This window comes from Candoia aspera, chromosome 2 (genome assembly GCF_035149785.1).
Source record: "Candoia aspera isolate rCanAsp1 chromosome 2, rCanAsp1.hap2, whole genome shotgun sequence".
Taxonomy (NCBI): domain Eukaryota; kingdom Metazoa; phylum Chordata; class Lepidosauria; order Squamata; family Boidae; genus Candoia; species Candoia aspera.
The window spans coordinates 98,695,832-98,717,488 of NC_086154.1; the positions used below are offsets into that span (position 1 = coordinate 98,695,832).

Sequence of the window (21,657 nt, forward strand, 5' to 3'; positions counted from 1 at the left end):
AAATGCTATCAAAGCTGGAGTGAATGTTGAAGAAACCACTGCAAGGTATATTGCCAATGTAGTTACAAACTCAAAATCTGAAATTGTAAGAAAAGGTAACAGACTATTCCAGAATGGAAGCTTGGCATCCATTCTTCATGCCTCTAGGTCTTCCTTTATAAAATGAACCTACGGTGTAACTTTTCTTTACTTATAATGATCTTGAGATATTGTATTGAGTTACACTTGTATCAGCCAACAACATAATTCCAGATTTAGATAACAGTAACAGGCCTGGTCTTGATTCTAAGGATCAATATGCTTCTTTTGTCTTTACTTACTTTCACAAATATCAACTCAGGCTACTAATTCAACTGGTCTAGCATTACCTACAGTGACTCACAGCAGCTCTTCAGCATTTCAAATGGGAATACTTTCCAAACCTTATCTAACAATGCTAGGGATTGAGCTGGCAAAGTGCAAAACACATGCCACATTCTACAGTCCTTCCCTATATAGCCTCTTCCTGTATCTAAACGAAAAAGAAAATACGTAACATGAGCTTTAGATGTGTTATGTGTATACTAACTAATCATGCACTTGAATATGACATTGCTTCTGAGGAACTGGAAGTCAAGACCACATATGCCCTTTGCTTGAAATGCCAGTAGATGGTTATGCATTTTCTTACTATCATGTTCAGTGATCAGGAAATAGCAATAAACAACATGCCAAGGGGAAGATATCACAAGTGAAACAGGTTAATGATAACTATGTGGAATTACCTTAATAGTGTTAACTATACTGGGCTGAGGATTTGCAAAGCCTAGTTATTTGGGGGAAAGGGTATTGCTTGCTTACAGCTTCTTGGTACCACCATCAACAGGCAACTGTCTGGCTCCCTTCCCCTTCAACTCATACACACCCTGGGAGGCTTCCAGCATTCCATTATACACCAAGGGTAGACCAGCATGTTATGAACTATGGTTCTGCCAGATTTAAGAGCAAGAAAGTCTTTGATCTGGGCAGAAAACTGTTCCTGGACATGATGGTGAAATCAGGCCCCTCTAAACATCAAACATAATTTGCCAAGTGGTAGTCAAGGACCTATAGTAGGATACGCCTGAACCAAAGCTACCCCTTGAGAATCAGCACATTCTTGGCAAATAAAAATAGGATGTAAATTTAGCAAGCAAGCCCTCTATGTCCTGCCTCATTGCTTATTACTATGCTAAGGGAGATTCACAAGCTGTGGTCTTCAAACAATACTATAGGCTCTTATGAGGGGTACAGACCCCTTTGTAGTAGTGATTCCTGCCATTTTCCCTTTGTAATACACATACTTTGTTGCAAAAATTAGGCTGTTTCACTTCAGGGGGACAGAATTTATCCTAGGCAGAGGCATTTCATGACCAATAATTTATACATTAAAGGTCCTAATTATAAACACAAACTGAGGTGGAGGGGAAAATTATTCAGCTAAGTCCAATTCAACAGCTAGCATTGCAAACTTAAGGGGACACCATAAATGGGCCTCTTCTTTGCAGAGCTGGGAATGCACAGACAGAAATAAGCTAATAAAATGTCTGTTTAGTCAGAAGCAAGTAGCAACCCTAGATGCTTCTGGCCCTTTCCTTGCTAAAAAATGGAAACACCTCAGAGACCAGTGCAATCCTAACTTGTCAACAAAGCTTCATAATATTTGTGACTGGTATCTGCCTTTATTAGCTGGGCATCCAAGCACCATCTTTTTCATTGCAACTTACTGACAGCCAACAAGCATCCAGGGCAGTACTCATTTGAAGGGAGAAACAAAGGATACATTTGTGAGCTAAGCCAATATATGCTGTGTTGCCATATTCTGAAAACTCAACCATTATGGCTAAACCAGAATCATAGCTTAGCACGACGCCTGGGATTCACGTATTTATTTAGCCCAAATGTAGCTTATTTGGTTTTAGTTTAGTGTACAGTTGTGATTGGTATAACGGTGTTTTGTGGCTTGGTGTGATGTTGAATCTAACCAATAAGTCACAGAGGCAGATCAGCGCGACTCATCTTTCAACCAAACTTCATGAATAAAAATAGGAATGAATAGTGCTTAGAAGTGGCAAAGCACTTACAGTGAAGCAGACAGTGGGAAAATGTATTGATTCCCTGGTAAGACTAAGACTGGAATCCATGCTGGAATCCAAATTTAATTCATTTAGGGACGACTCTAATATTGCTCCTCCAACCCTAATATTTTTATGTACTCTGTATTACATAAAAAAGGATGAGAACTTTTTACTCAAAAGACCTGCCATGGATAAAAATAAGGTGCTGCTTTAATAACCCATGGTTTGCTCAAAGGACATTGGTGCAGGAATTTGAACAAATGCCCACATTCCCACCTGTGGCTCCTCCAAGATATTCTTCTATTGTAGTGTTTCTCAGCCTTAGCAACTTTAAGATGTGTGGACATCAACTCCCAGAATTCCCCATGCTGGCTGGGAAATTCTAGGAGTTGAAGTCCACGGATCTTAAAGTTACCATGGATGAGAAACATGGTTCTATTGTTTCTGCCAAAGGCTTAGTGGCTCAGTGAAATGAAAGTCAAGAGGAATGGTAGTTTTGAAAGAAGGCACTGTTGCAAGAAAACTTAGATCACTGATGGAAAGAAGAGCTCTGCCACAGAACCTACATGTGAGGTCTATATGACCCTTGTCATATTCCACAGGTAAGTTAAGCACATGTGATCCCTCTGGCAGGCAGCATCTGTGATCCTCCTAGGCTAGCTGGGCAATTCTGGGAGCTGAAGTCCACATATCTTAAAGTTATCATGGTAACTCTGAGAAAATCTCCCCTTGATTAATTTTACCCTGGCCCAATTCAGACTATAACTATCATTTTATTTTTCATTACATTCTTAGTTGTCAGCTTTGCATTTTCTATCAATTACCAAATTCAGAATGAACGCATCTCAGAATATGGGAGAGGAAAGCAGAGGGGAAGGGGGAGAAAAAGGTTAAAAATGTTAAAATATGAGATGCAGAGAATGTCTATTGAACAATAATCACATTTATTGAAATGTAGAAACAAACCTGGAATTTGTTTTATGCCTATAAACTGCTGCAAATATATATTCAGGCACAAATACTTAAATATAGTTGCATATATGGAGGTTTGCCCCACCCCCAACAAATTAAGTGAAATATTTATATGACCTGAAGAGAAACCAGAGTATAGTTTTAATGTAAATAGTACTTTTTATTTTTTAATAAATTTTTATTATGCTATATTATTGTAATGTAATGTTGCTGTCCAACTCTTTTATTGTTCTGATCATTGATCAAATACATTTTTGTGTGTGAACACACTAAGCTTACTAATTTTCATAAAGACATTTGAAGGAGGTATAGTATTAAGTGATCTCTGTCTCATTTGGGACAAAGAAAACAAGCAGCACATGTCACGTTCCAGAACTGTTTTCTGAGAAAGCAAGAAGTAATTTCTGGAACCAAGGAATCCATTTTGTAGCTCATTTCTCTTATCCCCAAAGATACTTGCACAGAAGTGATTCTGGATTGATCTGGTTAGCTTTAAAACCAAATGGGAAAAGGGGTTCCATTTGAAAAGTTATCCATTCTGCTCCTGGCTAACAACATTTACACTGGAGTAACAGATGGAAAAGGAATAAGCACAATACTCCTGCAGCACTAGCAAATATTAATTCAGCAGTGGAGATGAAAGGTACCGTGAAAGATTGGTGCACATACAGTACAGTGACTTCAGCCAATGCGGAAGTAAATTGAAAAGTTGAAAATCATCATCTTTCCCAGAACTATCCAATGAGTCACTCAAGTAGGAAGGAATTTGCAATGGTAGAGACAGAATGAAGTGATGGATGAGCTGAAGGGCAAACAGGGAATATGATGTATTTAGAAACACTTACTCCAAGTAGTGGGAGGAAGCATTATAAATAGTGAGTGAACCAGAGATACATAGCTCCTAGGTTCTGTAGCTACCCCAAAAGTAATCTTGTAGCAGGCTCTACTAAATGGAACAGGTTAGGTCAGCCTTTCTCAACCTTCTGACCCTGGAGGAACCCTTGAAATATGTTTCAGGCCTCAGGGAACCCCAGCACATTCAGGCTCAAATATAGGCCAGAAGTGACAAAATCATTTATTCGGTTCATGGGTAGGCCTGTATATATGTGTTAACAGTGTTCTTAAACTAAAAATAAAGAATGAAACTTACCACTTTAATGTGAAGTTGCCCGAATTTGAAATAATTTTTTAAATAAATCATGATCTCCCAGGGAACCCCTAGTGGCCTGCCACAGAACCCTGGGGTTCCATGGAACCCTGGGTTCTGAAACCCTGGGTTAGGTTTCAGAAAATACTCAGGACCAGGATTCAAAAATAACTTGTATAATAACCAGCCTAATAGAACTAAATGTGATCCCTGGGGAAGGTAATGGCAACCCACCCCAGTATTCTTGCCGTGAAAACTCAATGGATCAGTACAACCAGAGATATGTTGGTATACCATCGGAAGATGAGACCCCCAGGTCGGAAGATGGTCAAAATGCTACTGGGGAGGAACAGAGGATGAGTTCAACTAGCCCCAGACGTGATGACGCAGCTAGCTCAAAGCCAAAAGGACGGCTAGTGGCCGACGGTGCTGGTGGTGAACGGCGAATCCGATGTTCTAAGGATCAACACACCATTGGAACCTGGAATGTAAGATCTATGAGCCAGGGCAAATTGGATGTGGTTATTGGTGAGATGTCAAGATTAAAGATAGACATTCTGGGTGTCAGTGAACTGAAATGGACCGGAATGGGCCACTTCACATCAAATGACCACCAGATCTACTACTGTGGACAAGAGGACCACAGAAGAAATGGAGTAGCCTTCATAATTAATAGTAAAGTGGCTAAAGCAGTGCTTGGATACAATCCAAAAAATGATAGAATGATCTCAGTTCGAATTCAGGGCAAGCCATCTAACATCACAGTGATCCAAATATACGCCCCAACCACAGATGCTGAAGAAGCTGAAGTAGAGCAGTTCTATGAGGATCTGCAGCACCTACTGGACAACACGCCTAAAAGAGATGTTATTTTCATCACGGGAGATTGGAATGCTAAGGTGGGCAGTCAAATGACACCTGGAATTACAGGTAAGCATGGCCTGGGAGAACAAAATGAAGCAGGACATAGGCTGATAGAATTTTGCCAAGACAACTCAATGTGCATAACAAACACTCTCTTCCAGCAACCTAAGAGACGGCTTTATACATGGACTTCACCAGATGGACAACACTGAAACCAGATTGACTACATCCTTTGCAGCCAAAGGTGGTGGACATCTATACAGTCGGTAAAAACAAGACCTGGAGCTGACTGTAGTTCAGATCACGAACTTCTTATTGCACAATTTAGGATCAGACTAAAGAGATTAGGGAAGACCCACAGATCAGCTAGATATGAGCTCACTAATATTCCTAAGGAATATGCAGTGGAGGTGAAGAACAGATTTAAGGGACTGGACTTAGTAGATAGGGTCCCAGGAGAACTATGGACAGAAGTCCGCAACATTGTTCAGGAGGCGGCAACAAAATACATCCCAAAGAAAGAGAAAACCAAGAAGGCAAAATGGCTGTCTGCTGAGACACTAGAAGTAGCCCAAGAAAGAAGGAAAGCAAAAGGCAACAGTGATAGGGGGAGATATGCCCAATTAAATGCAAAATTCCAGAGGTGAGCCAGAAGAGATAAGGAATTATTTTTAAACAAGCAATGCGCGGAAGTGGAAGACGACAATAGAATAGGAAGGACAAGAGACCTCTTCCAGAAAATTAGAAACATCGGAGGTAAATTCCAGGCAAAAATGGGTATGATCAAAAACAAAGATGGCAAGGACCTAACAGAAGAAGAAGAGATCAAGAAAAGGTGGCAAGAATATACAGAAGACCTGTATAGGAAGGATAACAATATCGGGGATAGCTTTGACGGTGTGGTCAATGAGCTAGAGCCAGACATCCTGAAGAGTGAGGTTGAATGGGCCTTAAGAAGCATTGCTAATAACAAGGCAACAGGAGACGACGGCATCCCAGCTGAACTGTTCAAAATCTTGCAAGATGATGCTGTCACGGTAATGCATGCTATATGCCAGCAAATTTGGAAAACACAAGAATGGCCATCCGATTGGAAAAAATCAGCTTATATCCCCATACCAAAAAAGGGAAACACTAAAGAATGTTCAAACTATCGAACAGTGGCACTCATTTCACATGCCAGTAAGGTGATGCTCAAGATCCTGCAAGGTAGACTTCAGCAACTCATGGAGCGAGAATTGCCAGATGTACAAGCTGGGTTTAGAAAAGGCAGAGGAACTAGGGACCAAATTGCCAATATCCGCTGGATAATGGAAAAAGCCAGGGAGTTTCAGAAAAACATCTATTTCTGTTTTATTGACTATTCTAAAGCCTTTGACTGTGTGGACCATAACAAATTGTGGCAAGTTCTTAGCGGTATGGGGATACCAAGTCATCTTGTATGCCTCCTGAAGAATCTGTATAACGACCAAGTAGCAACAGTAAGAACAGACCATGGAACTACAGACTGGTTTAAGATTGGGAAAGGAGTACGGCAGGGCTGTATACTCTGACCCTACCTATTCAACTTGTATGCAGAACACATCATGTGACATGCTGGGCTTGAGGAATCCAAGGCTGGGGTTAAAATCGCTGGAAGAAACATTAACGATCTCAGATATGCAGATGATACCACTTTGATGGCTGAAAGCGAAGAGGAACTGAGGAGCCTTATGATGAAGGTGAAAGAAGAAAGTGCAAAAGCTGGGTTGCAGCTAAACCTCAAAAAAACCAAGATTATGGCAACCAGCTTGATTGAGAACTGGCAAATAGAGGGAGAAAATGTAGAAACAGTGAAAGACTTTGTATTTCTAGGTGTGAAGATTACTGCGCATGCTGACTGCAGTCAGGAAATCAGAAGACGCTTAATCCTTGGGAGAAGAGCAATGACAAATCTCGATAAAATAGTTAAGAGCAGAGACATCACACTGACAACAAAGGTCCGCATAGTTAAAGCAATGGTGTTCCCCGTAGTAACATATGGCTGCTAGAGCTGGACCATAAGGAAGGCTGAGAGAAGGAAGATAGATGCTTTTGAACTGTGGTGTTGGAGGAAAATTCTGAGAGTGCCTTGGACTGCCAGAAGATCAAACCAGTCCATCCTGCAGGAAATAAAGCCAGACTGCTCACTTGAGGGAACGATATTAAAGGCAAAACTGAAATACTTTGGCCACATAATGAGAAGACAGGACACCCTGGAGAAGATGCTGATGCTAGGGTGAGTGGAGGGCAAAAGGAAGAGGGGTCGACCAAGGGCAAGTGGATGGATGATATTCTAGAGGTGACGGATTCGTCCCTGGGGGAGCTGGGGGTGTTGACGACCGACAGGAAGCTCTGGCGTGGGCTGGTCCATGAAGTCACAAAGAGTCGGAAGCGACTAAATGAATAAACAACAAAATAGAACTAGGACAGAGAAATTAAATGACAGCAAACACTGGTGATCAAAAAGGAGCCAGATCCTTCCCAGAATAAGGCTGCTGGCATGAGAATAATCAATAAACATATGCAAATGCACACGTCCTCACCAAGAAGCTTCCTGCATTTCTCACCCCAAGGCTAGGGTACTACTGCTTCACACTCTGCTAAAGTAGTTCACTTCCTCAGAACTCTACTGGGACATCTACATGCTACTGTTCCATTCCTTCTTCTTCCCTCTGGGTTGCCAATATTCCCTCTGTATACCAGTGAGCATGTATCCCTTCCTCAGGGACTTAACAAAACTTTGGGATTGAGAAGCAGAGGCCCACAAGTTTTTATTGGCTTTGTTGGCCAAGCCCCCAAATGTGATCAGCATGGTGCAAAGGAGGGTGTGTTCATGCATGTATTATTATATGCTGCTGAGTAAGAGAAGTAGGGCAATTGCACGTACGTTTAAGGGAATTCACCCTTGCCTTTTTTGCCATTTGAGAGAAAAGGGGATGAAGATGAGTAGTGTGTCATCTCAGAAACACTGCCTAGAGGCACTCTGTTTTCAAAGGTGGGCCATGCAGCTTCTCCCAAGGCTTTCCCCTTGAAAAATATACTGGCCACATTCACCAGCGATAGTCGTAAGTTCATAATGGTAAACACATATAGATGCTCATAGAGAGAGGAACATTTTACAGACCAAATATATTTTGAAATTGTTTGCATTGCCGGACCAACATATAATTGGCATTTCAGGCAGAGCTCAAACTGTACCCCTTTACTACTAGCCAATATTTTTGTAATATTACTGCAAGTAATACCATGAAGACCTGGCTTTGTGCCCGGGCCTGGGGCCTCGAGCGTGTGGATGGTCCCGTCTCTTGGCTGTATTAACATCCATGCACTGCTCACTTGGCAGCCATGTATATTTCTTTTGTATTTCTTTTATATTCTGTTTTAATTGTAACTGTTTTAATTGTTTTATAGTTTTATTGTTGTAAGCCACCCAGAGTCACTCGCTGAGATGGGCGGCTATAGAAATCAAATAAATAAGTAAGTAAGTAATACTAGATTCCTATTCAGACCATTCCTGTTTGTATCCACCCCATCCTATTGCCTGAAACAGGATGCTTCATTCTGTTGCTACAGGACAAGGCTGACCACGCCAGAGTAAACCTTTCTTTCTATAGCAGAATGTGGGCTGCCAAGGGGGGCCGGGAGGGGGGAAAACAAATTCTTACTAGGTGATGCCGTCCTGACCTCTGCTGGTGAGAAAATGTTGCTGCACTATAATTCTAAATTAGGCAGATGGTTCCTGATCTAAACTGCTGGATGGTCCAAGATGATTTCTCAGAACAACCAAATTATTATTGTGTTACATCAATTGGAGACAGTCATTTGGAACTGCTAATTTGAGAAAGGGCATTTCCATAGTGCTGCTATTTTTGTTTGCCAAACGAAAAAGAGCACCTTATAATCTAGCACTTTGCACCACCTTGTATTGTGTTGAAGAGAAGGGAGGAACCAATATACTTCTTGCCACTTTCACCATTGCTTCTTTTGTCTGAGCTACTGGGGAGGAGCTGCAAAGCCCTCATGCTAGTACTGCCCTTACAAGGCATGGAATCCTGAAGTAGACCTAAAACAGCACAGGAATCACTTTGCAAAGATAATTGTTCTAACCTGTTTTATGTGGTTGGGATGCTGGTGCAGCAGCAGCAGGAACATTATACCACCAACTGACAATTTTACAACATTTAACATTTAGGCATGAAAGCTGGCTGGGTGACTTTGGGCCAGTCTTTCTCTCTCAGCCCAACCTACCTCACAAGATTGTTGTGGGGAAAATAGGAGGCAAGAATAGTAGCTATGTTCGCTGCCTTGAGTTATATATAAAAAGGTGGGATAAAAATATAACAACAACAACAACAGTCAGCTAAAGCTACTAACTTCTTTGGGGATTATCATATTCTGCCTTAAAAAAAAAAAGTAGAAATACCATATCCATGTTAAGATAAAAAGACCCATTCAGATCATTCAAAACAAAACAAAAAATCTACTGCAGGATTTCTAGATTGTGATTAAGAGCAAAGTGTCACTGCTTCGTATCCTTCCTTTCTTTGATCAATTACCAGAAATGTCATTCCACCACCCAGGTGGATTCAGATATTGGCATTATTCACACACAGTTTCATCATTTTTAGAGAACAGGACTCCTTTTTCCACTTGCGTTCTTTCTATCACAGATGGTGAGAGACAAGCTATGCTTGTTCTTAAAGTTCCCTAAGAAGCTCTCTAAGAACATTCCTTAATTCCTGTCTTTCCCACCCAGCTTTAGATTAGTATGACCTACTGACAACTTAATATGGGAAAATGTTCTCAAAGTACGACCTACTAAAGGTTAAACTAGTGGGAAGATGTTCCCAGAGCAAAGGCTGATCCCTACATTAACTATATGTTTTTTAGGATACTTGGAAAAGGGATCCCTAAAGAGTGAGGCACCTGATGAACCTTTAGTGTGCGTGCAGGTGAGAAAATTCAGGTTGTGTAAAAACATACACCCAGCCCCAAGCTGGACACAACAAAATTGGCTCTGCAGGATTCCTATGGAACCCTTCCTTCAGCCTGGTCTCTGACCTCTTTGTACATTCTTGGCTTCAAGGGAAACTAGAACTCTTGTTTCTACATGTCTTTCTTTTTTAAACAGGTTGGTTGCTTCTTGGATTGGCCAACCCAGAAAGTGTGAAGCCTTGAAATTGACCAAGCCATGCCAGGCTTAACACAAGTACTTGAAAGTGTAATTCAAGGACTCAGCTCCTGTGCCTGCGTGGTTGAGCATTCCCTTCCCAGTGGCAGTTGTTCCCAGGGAAGCCCCAGCTTTTTGCTTCCTCTCACATTATGTTCTTTGGTTAGTTCTACAGCTAACCCCCTTTTTCAAACTCAAGCTGTTTCAGCAGCACTTATCCACCGACTGCATCTCATTTGCACAAAGCCAGATGACCACTAGATGCCAGCCAAGACATACAACCCCTCCCCCAACTATTTGCTGTCACCTAGTGGCTAATAGGACAACAGTTAACCAGTCAAACCACAGTTTCAGGGTGTGAAAAGAAAAAAGTTCAATCTGTTGATGGCATGCTAGGAAAAAAAGAAAAAAATGCCATGCATGGAGTAATCAAAGTGTTGTGCATGCCAACTGGAGAAGGCTTTTCATATGCTGGATAATGTGGGCAGGGCTGGGATTACAGCACAGGGAACCACCAATTATAGCTTAGAATTTGAGGTATTAAAGCTGTATGGACACCAATGCAGCACAGACCTGTTTTGGATGTGAGGTAAGGGAGTACTGTAGGGGCAGCAAGATTTGGGTGCATGATTTTTTACCAGCTCTGGAATGGGAGGGAATGGAAAAACAGCAAAGCAGCTTTGTGGATGTGGCCCACATGCTGTTTAAGAGGGCAAATTCCACTTGCTCTGAGTTCAGTGCCAGCTAAAATAGCCCACCCACATTAAGGAACTACCTCAAGTTCCTTGATATAAACAAACTGTTTTTTTGAATTAAAAGCAAGTTAGCAATTTTTCCTTTAGCTCATTTCATTATAGTTGTGAAAACCTAGCTATACATGTATTTCAGTATAGGATTGTGATTTAAGTGTTGTAAGCAAAATGACAGGTATGGTTGGCCAAGTTCAGTTTACAAGACAACAAATAACCAGTAGTAAAGAGCTCACGTACAGACTATGTTACCCATTGCCCTGAGTCACAGTGTTGCTAATCACGGCTTTTTAAATGAGTAATTGACTGGGTTCACCCAAAACACCGAACAAGAAATTGTGAATTAGAAATCACAATGGAAGGCATTCACACATTGCAATAAGCCAAAATATGATCTTAGTTTGAGCTTAGTGAAATTTATGAAGTTTGCCTCACATTCCATATGAACTTTCTCTTGCTAAATTATATACTCGCCAACTGCTAAAGACTTCTGAGTAACCATTCACCTGCCTATGAAAGATCCATGGAAATCAGTCTTTAAAATGTTATATTTGCTAAAAAAACTTCAAGTCCAGGAAGACAAGAAACATAAGTATCATCAGCATACTAAAAAGTAAGCTTTCAAAAAATATTAATTTTGAGTTACACTGCAAACTCATGAGGAAAGTCTTGAAGTGGATGGCCTTTAAAATAGCCATCCGGATAACTTTGGCTACAACTACTGGTATTCCCATCCATGGTAACAAGAGATATAGTTCATGACATCACACTTGAGAAGGATGTTTTAAAATGTTTTGAGCAAACAGCATAATGGGCTGAAATGTATTTGTATCTATTCCACATTTTCAAAAATCAAGTCACGGTTAGAGTTTTAGTTGGAAAAGATTTGACCAACTCCAGTATAATGGTATTCAAGTACTTTCTGTGTTCTTGTAATAATGGAGAAGCCAGACTTTTAATATGACAGGTAGCTACTTCATTGTTTATTTCTAAATCTGTACCTCTCACCTTATTTTAAGCTTTACATCACAAATGGTCTTTTTCTTCCTATATGGATGTAACAGAGATGATTAGATAAAAACTACATAACTTTGAGGGTGGAGCGGAGCAGCAATTTTACTCCTCAGAATACAGAGCATACATGGGGACACATCTACAACAAAACTAGTTTTTTTTTAATACCTGGAGCTCCCTATATTATGCTGCTAAAATTTGGCAACAATCCAAATTACTTACAAATTACTACCAATTTTAGAAGAAAATGATCTAAAACTAAGCATCCCTGTATTCTTCCACACTGCTGTTATCACTATTTTACTATAGCACTTAAAATAGGTAAAATCTCCTTTGAGTTTGCCACTGTTTTCTTCTGGGATATTTTTTCAACTTCCCAAAATTGCTTATTTTTTCAACTTCCCAAACCTTCTTATTATCCAACTATTTCCATACAATTTACCATCTAAGCACTAACTAGGTTGATTCTGCTTAGGTTTTTAAGACCAGCCAAGGAAACAATCAGCTTTGCTCACAAAAAAGTTGCATACCCCTGATTAAAAAGTTTTTGTCAATTTCCTCATTAAGCAAAACTTATGATCAGTTGAGCCTATTTTCCTCATCTCCAACCAGCGATCTGGGACCAACTCTGAAAAGAAGAGCCCAGCCACCATTAAGTTTCTGACAATAGAATTCATCTGGACAAAGCTACGGTAATTTTAATAAACAATCTCAATGAGAAAATATGTATACTGTCAACTTGCTATTCTCTGACATGTCTATTTTTCTCACCTAAGACAGTTTAGAGCTAATTTTACATTAAATCCAGTTTTATATTGCTTCCTATATAAAAGCATCTCAAAGCAGTTTATAGAATAAAAATATGCAATAACACATGAAAATAGAATTAGAAATACAACTGCATATTTTCACTTCTCAGCAGCCAGTACAATAGCAGCACCTTTAACATGTACGTACCAAAAGCCTTTCGGGGTTCAGTCAGTTTCAGAGTGAAGGTGTGACCTTTGGGCAAATCCTTGAGCATTTTTGCAACCTCATAATGCCGGCAGCCAATGAGACTTTGACCATTGATGGATTCAATCATGTCCCCAACATTGATAATTTGGATTCGGTCAATAACACTCCCTTCCTTGATTCTCTGCCAACAGAGGTGAACAGTCACTATGCAAATACAAACTAAATAAATTCTTGATGCTAGATACTTCCCATTTTGAAAAATTTGGAATGCAGTGCAGCCAAAAAATAAAATGAAATAAATGGAAGTAGGCTTCCATACGATCCTGATTCCCCAAACAAAACTCATACTCCTTTCTAAGAGACAGAGAGAGCAGTCAATGTAGCCAGAACTACTGTAATGGCAGAACTACTTTTCTCTTGAATACCTCTCTTCTACCTGATTATTTTTAGGTAACTACTTTGCCAAGACCAGTCCGTTAGTTATGGAGCCTTTTATTTTATACACAACCTGACATTTTTTTTGAATTGCATTGAGACTGTCTATGTATCATGACTTCAAGTGGATAAGACTAAATATGTATGAGCAGAAAAATCAAGCTCAATAATAAGAGTGTTAACTCCGCGGTACAACAACTCTGTTTTACCTTAGGATGTATGATGATCTAAAGTAATGGTTGTGCATTGCTCTGATTCTCATACTCAAAATGCTGAACCTGCAACTTCTACTTGAGAAACATGATTCATAATTACACTTATAACTGACTCACAGGGGAGATGAGCAGTGGCCCAACCAGTCTGCCATCCTGTTTCTGCCAAAAAAAACAAAACTCTTGAAAGGAGGCCATACTACCAAACGTATACCCTTGGAGACAGTCTAGAAAAAAAAAGTTCTGATGAGGTGAATGTACACTAATCCCAAGGAATTTATGACAGCAGATCTAAGGTTGCTAAAGCTATGTTTTTCTTACTATCTGCTAGAGCAGGATAATATCATTCATCTTCCCTCAGACTATAAACTAGAACTGAATGTGAACACTGTCCATGTTCTGTTTATATATTTATTGCATGTATTAGTGTGCCACAATATCTTTATCTGGATTAAGCATATGAAATCAATGTAAATGATTCCTGTCATTAGTAGCTCATTAGGAAGTACAATTACCTGAAAGAAAGTAGAAAAAGAAGAGAAGGAGACTAAAACCAGAGACAATAGACTTTCACTGCAGCTGATGCAAAACAAATAGGAAATATTAGCTTAAAGGAATTCTGAAGCCTGTTTATTTGACAGAGCCTGTTTTGGCAGTAGTAATCAAATCTAAAGTACTTATCTTAAGGAGTAAAACTGCACAAACTGATATTTAATAATAAAAACAGTGGTTCTGGGCCATTTTGAAAAGGATTGAATCCTTCCCTTAGATCACTGCACATAGTCACTTCCTGTAGGACCAAAATACTGAAAAATCCAGGGTGGAGTGCAGCAATTGTTTATTAACTTCACAGGAGGTACCATGATAGCTTTGACTGATGCCATGTGAAGACTTCCTTTTCTGTCCAAAGATACTAGGCTGGTCTCTTTGCTACTAACTTCTTACTGCTCTGTAAAAGGTTGTGTTGTACTGAGGAAAATTCATAGTTCTAGGTTTAATATTAATCACAGCCCATAATTTATTTTCAGCATAAAGTAGAAATAGCTACTTAAGCCTGTTTCAGATGAAATCCATTGTTAAGGTCCTATATAGGACATAATGGGGTTGGCCTCCATGTACTTTATATGGCAAAAAGGAAGCATGTTTAGAATGTGTGTTACAAAATTGTGTTCTTGCATGTACCCCCAAAAAGAAAAGAGCAGGGCTCTGTATTTTCAATAACAGAATTAGTTGAATTTTTTAGATGATGGACCAGCTTTATCCAGGAACCATCAGCAAGGCCCCAAATAAAATTAAGACTTTAATAAGCAAGCTTCCTTAGAGGCACAGCCCTATACCAGCTGTTTAGGAAATGGTGGGGGTCTTTTCCCAGCAAAAGCTGCATACTCTCCACGACAATTTGCCAGGGACTCCATGCTGAAGGTGGGTGAGCCCAGAGCCCAGAATGGAGGGGGTCATCCCTTTCTTTTCTCTTCTCTCTAGTGAAAAAAACATGGTGGCAGAAAAAGACTGTTCTTGTGAAATGTTTAAACTGATCGTTTTTCATGGGGTGAATGTACTCTAGTTCCAATCTAAGAACATGAATGCAGAATCTGATGCTCATACAAAATCGCAGGAAATATTTTTTTCTCAGAGAGATGGGGAAAGAATTTATTCTTCATAGTTGTTTTGATTTTTATAATTAAAAAAGTAGTAAGAGAGGATAGTGCTGCAGGGCAAAAAGGATTAATGGTGTCTAGTCTTGTATCCCAGTGGCTCATTGATCTTAATCATCATTGTAAGTAACTTTTGTAGGATGAGCATCCTATGAGTCTGCATAACAGGTATCTACAGTAATCGTCTGGCATCTGTCAAAATTTTAGAAAACCCTTTCCTTTAAAAAAGGATACTTGTAGCATTCATGGCTATGCTCATAAGGATAAATATACAATTCAGTTTTCAATGCCAAAGAAACCATGTTTTGGCAATCTAATCTTCAACCTACTTTCCCCAATAAAAAGAGGAATAAAAACCTAGACTGTTCACAAAGTAAATACTGTACCCCAAAACATAAAGGTAAGTATACAATTTATGTTAAATATATTTAGGCTTTCTTGTCATCCTACTTGGGAATTCAAAGAGCCCAGGGAGAAGAGCTACTAGATGAGAGCAAACGATTAACTAGCACAGTGCCCTGTTTCTAGCAACAGCCATACCTTTGTTTGGGTGCCTAAAATCAAAGGCATGTTGTCTTTGAACTCACATGCTCAATTCAGCTATTTCAGACAAAAGCAGTGAACAATACGATGTCCCATGAATGTTGCAGCTACATTAGTTATCTTTTTACTCACATAAATCTGTTGCCAATTAACATCATTGGTCCACTGCTTCCAACCGACTTTATAAATCTCTATTTCACCCCCGTTTAATAATTTTTCCTAAACTAAAGAAACCCAAACTCTTCAGCCCAATATTCCACAAGTTGATAATATTCAGGCATTGCTATTGGGAATTATGGGATGAAGAACACATATAGCCTGAAGAACGTAAGATTGAAGAAGGCTGTTTTAAGCTTTTTAAAGCCACTTATCAGGATTTTTCTGTTTAGCATGATAAAGAGATAGGATCTGATAATCATATTTCACATGCCTTCAGCAGGAAAGACCTTGTTGTGAAATCGTATCATTTTGGACTCACTTTGAAAAAAATAACATTTTCTCAGAAAGATGGAAAAGAAAAAAACTTAGACTGAACTTAGCTAAGATTGGGCTTCTAGGTGCTATAAAGACATTAGATTCAAGAAAAACCCAGATCAGATTAGAATCTTGGCTTAATAAATTATTATCACTAAACACCAGAATAATACTTTATTGGAAAAACTACTAAAAAATATAAGCAATTGAAGGGCTTTGTTTTTCAGAGTGGATAGTTTTTGAAGGACAGAGCAAGCAAAACAATGGACAGAGCTAAAAAAAAAAAATCAGAATCCTACCATCCTGAAGAGCAAAGCAAGAATACAGTAGGAGATTATATGTGACCAAAGATACCTTGATGAAAGCATAGCCAGCACCATTGTCTGTGATAGTCAGGCCCAGGGCCTCCTCAGATTTGAACACTTCCACTTCTTTCCTCTGGCCCTTTGTGTGGGCAAAGATAAAATCTTCCAGGCCAATCTGACCACCCAATAACTTGTCCATGTCCACTTTGTGGGTATTTAAAGTGCAGAACATCACCTAGAAAGATATCAAGGAAGTACAGTGAGAATCTGATATCTGAGATATTGAGGGTGCAGGAGATAGCTGCTCCCTCAAGTCTCTGCAATTAAGGGCCAGGAGGCCTTTGATCACCAACATTCATCTTAGGTTCCAAGATATTTCTCTAGACACAGGCAGACAGATTAGCACCCTCAGTTCACCCAAAAGTATTTCCCCATAGAACTGGGCTTGCACAAAACCTACCAGACATGCAAGGAGCATACAGTAGTCAGGTAATACAAAGGCTGTGCTTACCTCAGTTGGGGATATTTTAAAGGCCTCTGCAATTTTGTTGTATAGTTCCTTGACATTAGTAAAGCCTTCAATCCGGCCAGTGGGACTTCCATGGGCTAGCTGGGTGTGGAATACAAGACGAGGACGGAGGCTGGCTGGTGGAGGGGGTAGTCCAGGCTGAAGTGCTGCCACACCACCCATCCCACCAACCCCCATCCCACCCAGGCTACTGCGGATGGGCTCAGCTTCCTCATTTTCCACCAAAGAGGGGGCCTTCTTCCGACGGCCTAGTCCAAGCGGCATGAGGGAAATGTGACCAGCCACCAGCAAGAATCAGTTACCACGATATGGATCTAGAGATAGATAAGGTATGAATGAGATTAATTACAGTGAATATTTTAAAAAAATTATTTATTCAATATGTATAACTGCCCATCTCACATACATGACTCTGGGTGGCTTACAACAATTACAAACACCAAAAAAACAATTTAAAAATTACAGAGAAAAAACAATAAAAAGTACAACCACATTAAAACCATTAAAACCACTACAATAAGCAGCAGAGGTACAAAACATCACTTGGGCCCTGTCAGATAACATTCTTTAATAGATGGGACCTAGAGCAAGCCTCTCCTGCCAGACCTAATGGGGCAGGTAGATGTAATCGAGGAGAGGAGGTCCCTCAAATAACTCAGTCCCATGCCATGTAGGGCTTATAGGCATGTCAACACCTTGACATGCACCTGGAAACACACTGGCAACCAATGCAGCTTGTGGAGCAGAGGTGTAATATGCACTGAACACGGAGTACACATAACTGCCCACGCAGCCGTATTTGCACCAGCTATAGCTTCCAGATGTTCCTCGAGGGCAGCTCTATGTATACAGCATTATGGTAATCCATTCAGGAGGTGACCTAGGCATGAGTAACTGACAATAGGGCCTCCTGGTCCAGGAAAGTGGACAACTGGTGCACAATACAAAATTGCACAAAAGCCCTCCTGGCCATGACTTCCACCTGCTCTTTGAATGAGTCATGAGTCCAGGAGGACCCTCAGGTTGTGCAAAGAATCTGTTTGGGGCAGTGGCAGGCCATCCAGAACAAGGGATGATAAATCCTGGGAACCAGATGGCCCCAAATCCCAAAGCTACTCTGTCTTGCTAGGGTTGAGCTGAAGCCTGTTTTCCCCATCCAAACTCCCACAGCCTCTAGGCACTGAGATAGGACATCAACAACATTAATTAATTCACCAGGTATGAAGATGTATAGCTGGACATCATCAGCATACTAATGATACCTCACTGCATGGTGATGGATGACCTCACCTAGCAGTTTCATGTAGATGTTAAACAGGAGAGGAGAGAGTACTGAACCCTGCAGAACCTTGCAAAGCAGGGGCCAAGGGTGGGGCCTCTTGCTCCTGATCAACAATGATTGAACTGGCTCCAGAGGAAGGAGGAGAACCAGCACAATACAGTGTTCCCCCCCACCCCCATCCCTGGAGTTGGCCCAGAAGGATACCATGGCTGATGGTATCAAAGGCCACCGACAGGTTGAACAACAATGGATGCACAACCCCCATCCTACTCATGCCAGAGGTCATCCAGAAGTGCAACCAATGCTGTTTCAGTCCTGTACCCAGGAAACTTTGCAAACTATTTAATATTAAAAGGTAACAAATAGGCACATTTTGGAAATAGCCATTAATACTGTTTCTAGGAAACTTTTGGCAACCTGAGCCAGGATGGCAGAAAGTTGAACATGGACAGCTTGAAGACCTAAATTATCATCAGGTAAGGCCAAGTAAGTTCACAGGTGATCCAGTGCAACAGATTTGCATGTAAATTCACAGCAACATTTTACCAGTCACATAACACGGCAATTTTTGGGGAGGGAGCACATAATCAACCTGAGAAATGAACCATTTTTTCTCAGTTTACAGAAGCTTCTCACTGTGATCACTGAAGACTATTCTTGCCAAAAAATATCATCCAGCTGGTCACAGGATTATTTGTTTTCTAGGAACATCTTACTTGGCTATGGAAATTACAAGTTTATTCTGGTGCCCAGTGGATGTATGTCCAAACACATTTATTATTTTCACAATAGCTTCATAGGTTGCAACTTAAAGTCACAATTCTACGTTCACATATTAGAAAGAAGGAAGGACAGACAACTAAACTAAAAACGTGCATGTGTTCATGTGGTGCATCTCCTAATCTATACACCAACTCTTTGTTTAGCAGCTACCTTGGTTAGCGACCATTCGCAAAAACAACAGTAATAAAAAAATCATTTTCCTACCAATGCAACTGCAATGAAAATTTCATGCAACTGACAACAATGCACATTGGAGTGAGAGTAATACCAGTATAGCTGTATGAGAGAACTTATCTGAATGAGACGGCAGCAACTACTGATCTTCATAGTGTCTTTCTCTCAGTTATGTGTTCACTTAGCAACAGTTTCGCTTAATGACCTGGTCATTGGAATGTAACTCAGTTGCTAAAGGAGGAGTGGGTGTACTTAGAAATTAACTTAAGAGTGAAGTCTATTATTGATAATTGTATGCTATGTAAGCAGACCACATGTACTGAACCATATAACTACAGATAATCGGGCTATATGTTTTCTAGGATTATATTTTATTAACTTGTTTTATATCCCACCTTTCTACTCAGGCAAAAACTCAAAAGTGTACTGCCATGCACGGGATATATGAGAATTATGGCAGATGAGTTCAGGTGATGAAGAAATAGGTTTTTGTTTTAACTCTGGAACTGTGATTTGACTTAAAGATTTCTTGGTTAATAAAATGCTCACAAAAGAAAATCTAAGTTCTGAAGGAGATGAAATAAAAAGTTATGAAAGTTATGAAAGGAGATGAAATAAAAAGCATAAAATGGAATCAGGAAATGGATTTTTCCCAACACCTGAATTCTATCATGCCATGAAAGTGCAAAGATGAATTATAATTACTAGATTCTGGGTCCCTTCTTCTGGTCATATCATGCTTGTTTAACAATTCAAAAACCTAAAGTTATCTTAAGCTCTGAACCAATTATGAAGCATATTTGTCGTTGTACAAAGTATTAAGATTGCGTAAGTTAGACTCAATGCTGTTATATTGCCACTTACAGCCCATAAAACAAAACACCAAAAATGAGGTTTGCACATTTCAGAAATGAACAGATAGAATATATATACACACACACACGCACACATATATACATATACATTAAACATTCACAAAATGGTATGGCATTTTTGTAGGGCTGAACTTTCCCAGACCTACCACTAAGAGTAAGTGTAGATGTTTAATAAGAGGCAGTAAGGGTATTCTTGTACTATACTATTGCAGCAAGGGAGTACAAGAACATGGAATAACAAAGCTACAAAACAGTACCAGCCAGCTGGAAGGCATGGGAAGATCTTTTCTCTTCAGTTACATTCAGTGTAAGTATGAAGGAAGGGCTGCATTGTTTACAGAACATATTTTACTTATAGCAGTTGGAAACTGCAATACCATAACTGAAAAACAGAAATGCTATCTTGAAGGAAGGCACACTGAAGTTAGACAGTGAGTAAGTAATAATTCCTCATTTATATAATACAAGCAAAATACCTGAATTGAAGACCTTTGAGACCTCTCAAAAACCAATGGTCATGTCCTTTAGAGAATATAGACTTGGTAGAGAACCTTAATTATATGGATGAAATTCATAGGGAGAAGTTCTCAGAATGCTATGTAATAGTAGGTCAGATTATCTGTTCCCCTACACAGCATCTTCTGTGACTGGCAGTAGCCCTCTAGGGTTTGAGGCAAAGAAATCCCACTACTTGCTCTCTGAGCCTTTTTAATGGCATTTCCAGGGGTTGAACCTGGGACTTGTTCCATATAACACATGTGCTTTTCTAGTGAGCTACAGTTCCTCCCTTAGGAAATTAATCACAAGATAACTTGCTTGTTTCTTGTAGACTGGGCTGGTTTACACATGAATGCTGATCATTTGATAACAACATCTAGCAATTATTCTCATGTAAGAATAGACCAACCCAGGCCTAATGCCACAAAGTATGGGAAGGGAACCTCTTCTTCTCACTCATTGTCAAAGGCTACATTTCCTTAGGTGACAGATGTCATGCCATTTATGGGTGCATCCAGGTTATTTCACTCTCTCTTATTCATACACATGCTGTGCAATTCACATAGTTATACACCATGCTTCCTCTTTCTCACCCTTTCTTTCACTACTTCTCTCATTTGTTTACATTAAGATCTTGAAATAAAGCTTCTGTTGGTGCCAATCAGAGTTTTTGTCTCTTCCTCAAGTGTTATTATCCTGTGTCAGGACAATGGTGAGGGAGCTGCCATGCAAAAAGGAAGAGCTTTACCTTTCTTTACCTTTTATCCTGCCTCTTTGGCTGTGCTTCTCTCTCCAAGACCTTGTGGGCCATTACTAAGCCAAAGGTTGTTGTTTCCTCATCCATGCCATATATCAAACGAAATATTTTTCAAGAGTTGGTTCACACGTTCAGTTGCTAGTTA

The 21,657-nt window shown here is 39.9% G+C and overlaps 1 protein-coding gene across 3 annotated transcripts in view; it reads right to left on the reverse strand.

The window, feature by feature from the left end:
- The window catches only part of GIPC1 (GIPC PDZ domain containing family member 1), a 34,639-nt gene that overhangs the window by 7,217 nt on the left and 5,765 nt on the right, over positions 1-21,657 (reverse strand). For all 3 annotated transcript variants that reach the window (XM_063292537.1, XM_063292534.1, XM_063292535.1), the window contains exons 2-4: positions 17,126-17,457; positions 16,664-16,849; positions 12,991-13,171 (exon numbers count right to left, since the gene is read on the reverse strand). In XM_063292537.1, the coding sequence (XP_063148607.1) occupies positions 12,991-13,171; positions 16,664-16,849; positions 17,126-17,407 (649 nt within the window). In that variant the 5' untranslated portion in view covers positions 17,408-17,457. The remainder of the gene's footprint in view (positions 1-12,990; positions 13,172-16,663; positions 16,850-17,125; positions 17,458-21,657) is intronic.